This window comes from Haliotis asinina, chromosome 2, assembly GCF_037392515.1.
Source record: "Haliotis asinina isolate JCU_RB_2024 chromosome 2, JCU_Hal_asi_v2, whole genome shotgun sequence".
Taxonomy (NCBI): domain Eukaryota; kingdom Metazoa; phylum Mollusca; class Gastropoda; order Lepetellida; family Haliotidae; genus Haliotis; species Haliotis asinina.
In genome coordinates this window covers 28119625-28131136 of record NC_090281.1, presented here as the reverse complement: position 1 = coordinate 28131136, position 11512 = coordinate 28119625, and the positions used below count along the sequence as shown (strand labels likewise).

Below are 11512 nucleotides of genomic sequence, written 5' to 3'. Positions count from 1 at the left end.
CTACCCCTCGAATGGCTAGCAAAATTTGAAAACTAGTCCAGCTCAAGACAATGCACATGTAGTACACTAAGACCTGCCCACATGCAGTACACCTAAGACCTGCCCACGTGCACTACACCTAAAACCTGCCCACATGCAGTGCACCTGAGACCTGCCCACGTGCAGTACACCTGAGACCTACCCACATGCAGTACACCTGAGACCTGCCCACATGCAGTACACCTAAGACCTGCCCATAGATCAGATACTAGTTAGTTATGAGTAGAAAGCGTGTGAGCAAGGATTTGTCGGGTGCTTCTTTCACTATCTTGTTCATGACACATCTGAACTCGACGATAACCATCAGGCAGCATAAATACAGAGAAAAGTGCAGTGAGAGGGCATTTGGGTAGCCTAGTTATTAAAGGATTCACTCGTCATGTGAACCTATTATAGGTTTTACTTTTTGTTATTATTTTTATGGCCGTGCATCCTTTTTACTCATTTACTGCTACTGCAGCTGAAATGGCAGATGTGATACAGATGTTATTTCATATGGTATAAGTGCATCCGGCGTTTGTTGTGAACCGCACAGGTAATGTTCGAAACAGAGCCCTGGACACCTTAAATGGCAGGACAATTTAACAGGAACACAACCGGGAACCTTTCACAGCAACAAAACCATAGAAGGTTCAGACGTCGAAGTCGTAGAGCACCTATCGCCACCATAGATGGCAAGACAATTACACTAAGTGTCACCACTATTAGACAGGACACTGGATTTGAACTATTCACTCTGGCAAGAGATTCAACCTGTCTCTCTGTTATAAGGCCCTGGTGGATGTAAGACGGAATGACGACCCCATAGTTTGTGCAGACATCGTCTATGTCAGGTTGCCAAACAACATGTAATATATTCATATTATAATCGGAGGTATGTTTAATTCCAACATGTTGTTTGTTCCATCTCTGTAACTAAGGTAAGAAACGTTAGTTGCAATGTTTTATGATAAACAGGAGAGTGCTCACAATAGATTATCTCGTGCACTTTAGAATGAGAATTTCTGCGTTGTTAATGCATAACGTGTGCACCTAGTGAAGAAACATGGTGAAGAGCTGTAATGCATATCTACAGCTGCGTGTTTAAAGCCGGGGGTTGGGTCATGTTGGCTTTCTCCGTGCAATCTCAACCTGGCATGTACACTGACCTAGTAAGGTTCATGCACTGTGAGGCTGGCTATCACTGACTGTCAGAGCTAAGGCATTACGGGCAGCCTCGTTCTGTATGACTTCATCGTTACTGAATCAGCGAAATGATTCGTTAGGTCTGGCAACATCGATAGCAGCCCACAAAGCGTCGGTGACGTCTATTGAACGTTTTTAATTTACATACTTTACGTCGAAGTGTACCAGCGAAGCGTGACAGTTGACAAAAGTAACAGCAGAAGCGACGTGATGGCGAGTTTCGTAGGCCGAGTTGTACTTATTACGGGTAAATATGACAAACTGTTTTTCCTGCACATGTACATGCATGTAGAAGGTTGTAAGTCAGCTCAGGAACGCTATCAATACGTCGGGGAGTTACGCGGGCCATATCATGCCTGTTCGTTTTTTACTAAATGTGCAATGTCATCGTTACAGTGCACCAGCGCGGCCATGTCCCTCCAGGAGAAGACTATACGACAATTTTCTGTAATTTTTCCTTCTGTTAATTTCCAGTATGTCGGGTGTCATTTGTAGCAAATGTCACTGATTTGTTTTTTAGAAATAGTGCAGAATTTAATGTGTGTCAGGGAGTGAGATGGGTTGATGGGCCCACTGAAAGTACTAAAGTTATGTATGTTGGCTTGTGAGTGAGTGAGTGAGTTTAGTTTTACGCCGCACTCGGCAATATTCCAGCTGTATGGCGGCGGTCTGTAAATAATGGAGTTTGGACCAGACAATCCAGTGATCAACAATATGAGCATCGATGTGCGCAATTCGGAAAAGTTGACATTTGTCAACCACCCGATCCCGTTAGTCGCCTCTTACGACAAGCATAGTCGCCTTTTATGGCAAGCATGAATTGCTGAAGGCCTATTCCACCTTCAAGGGAAAGCTTGTGAGTGAGTGGCAGAGCGAAGAAGAATGTGTAACTAATTTGCAAATGGATATGAATCCCATTGTTCAATAAAATTTTCTAGATCTTCCGTCCATTCAGTTAAACAAAAACACGCTGTGTACTAAACGTATTTACCATAAATAATAAACATCAGGCATACCGATAATCTGCATAACCTATTTTACGTGTTTGTATTTATTTATGCATGCTCCTCCATTCCCCAGGAGCTAGTGCCGGACTTGGGGAGGGAACAGCTTTGCATTTTGCAAAAAATGGAGCCAAACTCGCGTTAACGGGGCGAGATAAGACGAGACTGGACGATGTCGCCAAGCGATGCTCTAACTGCGGGATACCGGCTGATGACGTGAGTGTTGTGAAGTGTATTGTACTTCCGGTTTTGTGCACCATTAGTACCAGGTCGTATTATCTGACACACCCAGTTGACTTTTTACATACATTATGAATTAACACAGATAATATTTTGGTATGGCATCTTCCTATTACGTGGAGTGCGCCCATCTGAGTGACATCGTGGGTGAACATACCAAAACGTAACATGTTCAAGCATGAATACTGTCTGTTATTCTCAACCCCAAAAGCACTTTGGGCTGTTCAAGCTGTTACACAACACTCCAAACAGATGCTATACTAAGGGAAAAGATAAACGGAACACCACTTCATCGCAGTATGTATTCACAGATTTCAACCACACCGCAAAACAAAGCTTACAAAGGAACCTGAAAAAAGAACAAAGGACACTTGACCTTTCATGTGTCACCTTATTTTTATCGCCTTCAGTCTATATCATGCATCCGTAAATGAAGAAATGGAAAGACTCACAGATTGTTTTCATCCAATAGAAAGTGGAATGGCAGCGCTAATTGTTATCAACACAAGAAGCATGATATCATAGATGACATACATCAGCTCAAACTAAAAGTGAGCAACAGCATGTTAAAACTCAAAGTGAGGAACAGTATGCTCAGATTCATAGTGGGCAACAACACGCTCAAACTCAAGGTCAACGACAGCATGGTCAAACTGAACGTCACCAACAGTATGCTGAAACATAACGTGAGCAACAACACGCTCAAACTCAACGTCACCGACAGCATGGTGAAACTCAACAAGACCAACAGTATGCTCAAACAGAACATGAGCAACAGCATGTTAAAACGTAAACTATTGTTAGTATTCGATACCCTCTGACACATTATTAGCCTATGTGTAATAGGTGGAATATCGCTGAGTGTGGCCTTAAACGTGATAACATGCAGAGTAGAGATTGTGGGTAGAACAGTGGAGATGATAACAGATGATATCCCCTCTCGTTTAATTTACATATTCTGTGTAGTGCAGTGGAGGTGATAACACAACAGATGAATTCGTCTCTCGTTTGACTTCCAGATTCGGACCCATTACGGTGACCTGACTGACGCGGCGTTCCGGACGGCCACTATTGAAAAGACGGTTGCCAAGTTTGGCAGACTCGACGTACTGGTACGTGTGTCAACCACTCACCGACGTTTATTGCCTGAATTGCAAATAAGCATACTCATCCCCTCCCCAATTTGCCGTAATTCCTTCCATTACTTAGGGGGGCCTGATACTCACAATACAACAAGTGTGATTTTGGTCTGAGCATAAAAAGACTTGAACATTTTTTATCACACAATTTTGAGCATGCTAGGGTAGCGTATATTAGATGTTAAAATAGCACAACCGGTGACCACTTACTCTCTGTGCAACCCTAAAAATGTTTGAGCTTACATATGTGTACAAAACTGTAAGTATCATTTTTCAATTTCATTTTGCGTTTCTTTTTTTGAAGAGTGTATATGCAATTGTAATTTTAGGATGCTTTTTGATTTACGGCTACACATGTATGGCTGGGTGTAAGTGTTGATGATCCGTTTGTCTCCCCTCTCCCATCTGTACTGCAGGTAAACAACGCAGGTTTGTTCTTCCCCGGGGAGTCCATGGGGATGTCGGAGACCCAGTACGACCAGACGATGGACCTCAACATGAAGGTGCCCTTCCTCCTGTCACAGGTGGCAGTCCCCCACTTGGAGAAGACGCAAGGTGGGTAACTTTAGGGTAGAGACAGAGTGGATGCATCTGTTGGAGACGTAGGGTGAGTACATCTGGGGGTGGGGTGCGGTGGGGGTGGTTGTGGGGGTGGGGGTGGGGGTGACGTATGGTGGGTATATCTCTAGAAGACGCAGGGTGGGTACAACTGGCGGAATATCGGGCGTATCTGTTGGTACATAAGGTGGGTACATCAGAGAAGAGCCTCAAGGGTAGGGCTTCACGGTATTACCGGTATATCGCAATACGCTTTTCAAACGATACGTATTGCAATATTACTTCTGAAATTTGGTATATTGGGTAAAAAACAACATATAAAGTTCTTTGTGATCATCCTTACGTTTTGAATTAAAATTTGCATTCACAACAAGTTTTTCCTACGTTATTCAATGACGACATGCTGTAATACTACGAATTGTATAATAAAAGAAAATAGACTATCACAGAAGACCCTTATGGGTAGGGCTGCATGGTATTACCGGTATACCGGTATATCGCAATACGCTTTTCAAACGATACGTATCGCAATATTACTTCTGAGAACCGGTGTATTGGGTGAAAAAAATATAACCTTTTTTGTGATCATCCTTACGTTTTGAATTAAAATTTCATTCACAACAAGTTTTTCCTGTGTTATACAGTGGAAGCTGTTATAACCGGCATCTGTCCATTTCGGCAAGTTGTATATTTTTCGATGACTGACGGTTTACACAGCTTCCACTGTACTACGAATTGCATAACAAAAGAGAATAGAATCCCTGACTAAGCAAGTGAATTTTGAGATTGCTGCTATCAGAGCCATGAGATACATATGGGGACTAGTGTAGAAAATAGGATCGACATGTGTAATTAGCGGTACTTACTTCAAACACTTCAGTTTCCAATATATCGCAATACGTATTGCAATAAGGGTACCTGAATCGCAATATACAGTGGAAGCTGTCTAAACCGGCAGTGATCGGGACTGAAAAAATAATCCTGTTTAGACAGAATGCCGGATTGTAGAGCTTATGATAAAAGCACAAGCCACGGACAAAACTGAGATTATATACTGGTGTTGACAACTTGCCGGATTGGACAGATGCCAGTTATGACAGCTTCCACTGTAGAGCAATACATTTCATTTGCCAATACACAGCTCTACTTATGGGTACACGCTGAGGTGACTTAGGGTATGTATTGTGCCTTTGTCTCCAAATGAGAACGATGAATTGCAATTGACTCGTTTATAAGAAAACCCACACGAGACATCAAGGCATCAACAGAAGGGTGAATTTAGTGTTAGACTGCTGTATGCTCAAGGTAGTGGACAAGGGCTACAACTAAAAACCGTTTTTGATACCATGAAATAAATAGTATTATTTGTTTACTTTTGACTTACAAATAATATCCCACGATGTACGAACCATCGTAGTATTGTGCATTCTTGTAAAACGTGAAATGGTGTAATTCAATGCCCCCCAAACACTGTTTCCACTGAAGAATTAAACATGATTTTCGTTGCAGGGAACATTGTAAACATTTCAAGTCTTTTCGGGGCTAGGGCGGTGAGTAAAACTGGATTTTTCTTTATGAAATGGTCATTTTTCTATGTTTGGGACCCGTGAGGAACCCTGGTTGTAATTGGTCTTCACTAACCAATGCTTGGCGTAAGAGGCGACAAACGGGTCTGGTGGCCATATCGCTGACTTGGTTGACTATGTCATCCTGCAGTCGAAACTCATTTCTCCGGACGTTCACGATTCCTCCTATATTGATAAACGAGTTTTCGGTTACCTGAAATTCCTGTCACCTACGCGGAGTTACCCCATGTCACAATATCTACCGACTCGTTTGACATGAATGTAAATTGTAATTTGATTGCCACGTGATCTACTCCGATTTACTTGAGATTACATTTTAATTGGAGCCCCCAAATTAAAAAGAAGGTCAAAAAAGCAAAACGTTTGTTAAATCATCTGTTGCCATGGGGATACTCCAAGTGTGGCATGTGTTCCAGACGCCGACGGCTGGAATCTACTGCATCAGCAAGGCCGCCCTGGACATGTTCACCCAGTGCCTGGCTTTGGGTGAGTCGCGGCGCTGGGGTGACATAGTGGTTAAAGTGTTCGCCCGTCACGGTGAAGACTTGTTTGAAAACAGTTTCTGGTGTCCCCCACTGTGATATTGCTGGACTGTTGCTAAATCTCACAAATGATATTATTACTAACGAAAAGTCATTGAAAATTGTAAGCGTCATCTTTTAGATTTTTCTATCCAGGCGTTACTGCAGATATGTATAACATGCTGCACCTTGCTACTTTAAAGAAATGGCTAATATATCATGAACGTAAACTTCCTGGAGTCTTTAACAACAGTTATTTTTCTGAGAAAAAAAATCTTTTAAGGCCCTGACAGTTTCAAAGATATGTTCCATTAAATGTTCCATTTTTTGAAACACCACAACATTCGTTCCAAAATCGTTTATGTTCGATATTGAGAAAATGTGATCGATTTCTTGGTCGGTTGGTCACCGCGACCAATCTTCGATTATTTCAGTTAATCGGAGTTGTTGGCGATCTATAGCCCGATTTTATATCGTGTCGTCCTGAATAGTTACACTGTCCTACACTGACTTAGATTTAATTGCTAATTTTCAGTATCTGTCTGTGATGATCTAGTTGATTTACTGTCCTTCTTTGAGAAGTGTTTATCATTTAGTTTTAATCATTATAAATCTCTACCTTGTTTTAGTCACTATATGGCTGAAATATTGCCGATCTTAACTCAATCACTCACTCACTCAGTTAATAGGAACACCACTATTACAAACAGAATGCAAAAATGTTTGACTGACTGAAAGTATCTGTATGTATGTTTACTGTAACATGTAAGTTGTTTATGCAAGATTTATTTTATTTTGCAGAGCTCGCCCCCAAGAAAGTTCGGGTGAATTCTGTGAAGTGAGAATTTGCTGTTCATAATATTGATGACCAAGATCTTTTGTGGATAAATCTTCTTTTAATAGTTTGACACAGAACATTTCGTGGTCGTTTCAGACCCCTTCATCAAATGTTCCCGGAACATTGTGTGTCAAAGAATTAAAGATCTTGGTCATATATAACAACTTCTAAATGCCGCTAAAAGATATTGTAATATTGATGCCTAACGTGTGACATGTAAGACTGATAGATTATAAGTGTTGCCTGCGTGTAGCTAACTTTACAATGCAACATAGATGACAGCAGAAAGACACTTAAAGGCGGCTCTACCCAACGGTCTGCCTGCTTCCGATAGTGTCTGGTGACTCGAGAATATGTATTTAGGGAAATCATCTGTCCCAAATTGATATATACTAATCAAAAGTAGTTATGGAACACGATATTTTTTCAGATGTCTATCAATATATCATGCTATAAGTATTACACAATAAGTCGGCCTCACATACCCTGAACCACATTATTTTCCAATGCGGAAACTCCAGTGACTCCAGATTTTACCAGCTAACTGAGACTGCTTTTTTTATTTTAAATGGAGTTAGATATTACTAGTTCCGTGAACTATATACATTTAGATACTAAACGTTAGTCAGTCTCCATCATATGTATTTTATTGTAAGTTGATTGTAAGGTGTTCTGAATCATATTTCTAGGCGTACCAACTGCCCCAAGCCAAGTCTCATTTAACACTGGAATGCAGCATGAAATCTACTAAGAAGGAATGTAGTCTATCAATACCAACACAATCCCACCCTGTTCAACTTTGTAATTTCGATCACAACAAGATATCTAATTGGCTGTCCATCAACACAAGTACTATCATATACGGTTCATTCATACCCCTGATACCCGTGAAGGTCCCGGGGTAGAATAGGCCTTCAGCAACCCATGCTTGCCATAAAACTCGACTGTGCTTGTCGTAAGAGGCGACAACGGGATCGGGTGGTCAGGCTTGCTGACTTGGTTGGCACATGTCATCGGTTCCCAATTGTGCAGATCGATGCTCATGTTGTTGATGATTGGGTTGTCTGGTCCAGACTCGATTATTTACAGACCGCCGCCATATAGCTGGAATATTGCCGAGTGCGGCGTAAAACTGAACTCACTCACTCACTCATACCCCGGATAAAAATCGTCACGATATGGCGGAGAGATTGCCTATGTGACGTTAAATATTTACTCACTCACTCAGATAAAACTCACTGCCTGTGCTCAACATCAGACTAGCATCTAAGCTATTTGCACCATTTTTGTTTTAGCCCAGGCACTGTGCAGACTCCGCTATTCGACCGAGAAGGTTCTGTCCTCCACGGCAAAGACGACGAGATACAGAAGGTGAGTGTAAATTTCTATACAACGTTGACGCTGGTCAGAGAGATCTCATCAGCACTGTAGGATGCGTCGAAATGCACGTACCTATTACATCAGTAGATATAGAGAGTACTGCACGAGGTCCCATTACATACGAATACACCAATCAAGTGTCCTTGTCACGAGGTCACGAGTATCGTATAATTCGCATGTAATGAGACGGAGTGTGATATTTTATTTATTACCCACGTCTTACATGCATTAAATGGACCAAATGTTATACTTTTGTTATTTTTATGGTTTCAAAACGAAACCGGTTTCATAAAGAGGTTGCGGAGGAATTGTGGGTAATAATTAAATTAATATAATTGGTCTCATTACATACGAATTATACGAAACTCGTGACCTTCCTGTGGTATTCGGACACTCGTTCCGTATAATTCGTATGCAATGTGACCTATTAGCCATTCTCTGTGTAGTATTCGCTATTTACGTGTCATATCTCATAGGAGGGTGACAAATATTACCCGCTGCCACGGCAAGTGGCAAACTCTCCACCGCGAATCTGTATATCTAACAGTTGAATCACGTCATCGTATGACGCATGCAGTGCCCGGAGTAGCTGGGTTTTTTTAGTTCACTGTGTAGACATTTATTTTGAACTATTTTATGCATTGACTTATTTGCACACCCAACATATAAACAAGATTAACCATCTTATAACAATTTTGAGCAGTTTTGAATATGTTTCACTGCTTTTTAAAGCCAGTCGAGAGACACACACCATTTTATTTACATGCCATTTATTTCGTAGCGATCTTCACAATAAAATGATATTTTGTACATTTAACATGGTGGTAAGATAAACACGTTGTGTGGTTATGTAGAGGGTGATGGGGTCTGATGTACTCTTTGTAGCGGTGTTACCCGAGCCGGTAAGAATAAAGGTTACTAATATTGGCAAAGGTATTGTCTGTACATTCTGAAACCACGAAATAATACACTATATACCCGTATGTGTGGCTGCTTGTGCAGGGTTTATAATGCTAGTTCACTGAGATACCATGCCGTAGTTAACAAGTGGTACCACTGGCCAAATAATTCAGAACATCACATTTTTGGTTACGCTAGTTACTATAAAAATCAGATCAAGAAATGACTGTCAGAAATAATTTTTCTCGAACTTCACGGTACTAAGGAACTACTTTCAGACTGACCACTCTCGGGCCAGGCCACGCACAGAGATATATTTTGAATTCTTCATTTGCAGTGCAATGGGTAATTTCGGAAGAGTGACTGAGACTGAATGGGGGTACTTTCCAAGGACAAAAGAAAGTTTCTTCCTTTGTAGATGTCTCTCGATAAGTAGATACGAATCAGTCGTTCATGACATGAGAATGCCAGGTGTTTACGAGGGCGCATAACAATTTTCGCATTCTCAGTCTCTGATTGATCGGTCGTTCTGAATTAGACGTGTTATGAGATGTCTTCAGATCTAGATATGTTTAGGAATGACCGTTGTGGTAATATTTCCAGAAAGGGTATTATTATACATTTACAGCTCTTGGAGGCACAAGCCAATGCCACCCCTCTTGGCAGACTGGGAACACCCCATGACGTGGCTGAAGCTATTGGCTACCTTGCCTCCGACGCTGTGACGGGACAGATCCTTTTAGTCGATGGAGGTCGACATTGTACCTTAAAGTGAAGCTCGGGTTATGAAATCGAAGCGGAAGACGCATCAGTTAAGTTCAGCATGGTCAAACCAGATCTGCTTATAAGCTTGGATTATTTTTGGAAAATGCGTATATGTAATAAAGATGAGAAGTGAATTGTCGCATATGTAAAACCGCTTGATGCTTGGTAAGAGTAGAGTCGTCCGCCATAGAATCATTCCACAGTTATGGCAGCTTGAGCTGGGAGGTTGTAGTCAAAGTAGTCTCTCTCTCTCTCTCTCTCTCTCTTTCTCTCTCTCTCTCTCTCACACACACACACACACGCACACAGACACACACACACACACACACACACACACACACACACACACACACGCACACGCACGCGCGGACACATAGAGAGGAAGGCACGTATTTGGCAGTATAGCTGCGTATTTAAATAGAGCATGTAACCCGGCATAGTTGTTTAAATAACCGAGGAACAATTTTTCTCAGCGAATTAGCATGCCCTACAGAAGTTAACAGGTTGATTACTTTGATTCACAAGGCCGTGGAAAAAATGTAACACTGCGCATGATATCTAGGGCTTTCGGTTCCTGATGGTAATTTGGTAATTTTCATGCGTTATTTCTGGAAAAGGAAATAATGTTAAAATAATACAGAGGATTCATCACGAGTGTCCTTTATATTGGGAATATATGAATTGTATGGGGAATATTGAAAATGGTTTTAACTGTTAAAGTCATGTGACATTATTCATTTTTTGCCATGTGTGTTTGTGTTGTCAGAATAAAAAACAATTAAGCGTTCTTTTTGAGTTTTTATTTCTCTTTCAATTATAACACTAGATTCAGGTAGCACGTTTACCTTATGGTTTGGACACCCTTGCTATGCTTAATCTATACGTGAAGAACAGGTGAAGGCAAAAGGGCTCGATGGATTGCAATTGCTGAATCTCCGATAGTAATTAATCGATGATAGAAATGAAAAAAAAGTACTGTCTATGCTACGATAGTATGTGTGACTATCGATAGTTTAGTAATTGGCTTCCGTTGATAAATGCGCAGGGCAATATACAGGAGCTGGGTGCTGGAAGCTGGAAGCTTGAAGCTGGGAAAAGCTGTTTGGGAGCACACTTGCAGCTGTAGCTTCATTGAGTTTGTGTTTTAAACGTTTGCTTGGTCTGGGGTTCAGGTTTCTTGTCAGTTATTTGAAGAGCCTGAAACTACAACTTGTTTTTGTTCCATATAAATGAGACAATTTAAGGGAAAAGACTACTGCAATAGTATTGGAACAGTTGGTCGCAACAGGCTGTCGCTATCGCAATAGCTGTTTCCCCCTCAATAGTCACCCCATTTCAGCAACCAGTGCTTGTTGCA

General features: G+C 41.3%; 1 protein-coding gene across 1 annotated transcript; it reads left to right on the top strand.

The window, feature by feature from the left end:
* The first annotated feature begins 1224 nt into the window (after positions 1–1224).
* On the top strand, positions 1225–10942 carry LOC137272424 (3-oxoacyl-[acyl-carrier-protein] reductase FabG-like). Its single transcript, XM_067804805.1, has 9 exons — positions 1225–1471; positions 2305–2444; positions 3488–3580; positions 4024–4162; positions 5675–5715; positions 6168–6237; positions 7074–7110; positions 8406–8481; positions 10019–10942. Exons 1-9 carry the CDS (start codon positions 1435–1437, stop codon positions 10163–10165), a joined length of 780 nt encoding a protein of 259 aa, XP_067660906.1. The 5' UTR covers positions 1225–1434; the 3' UTR covers positions 10166–10942.
* The last annotated feature ends 570 nt before the right edge of the window (positions 10943–11512 follow it).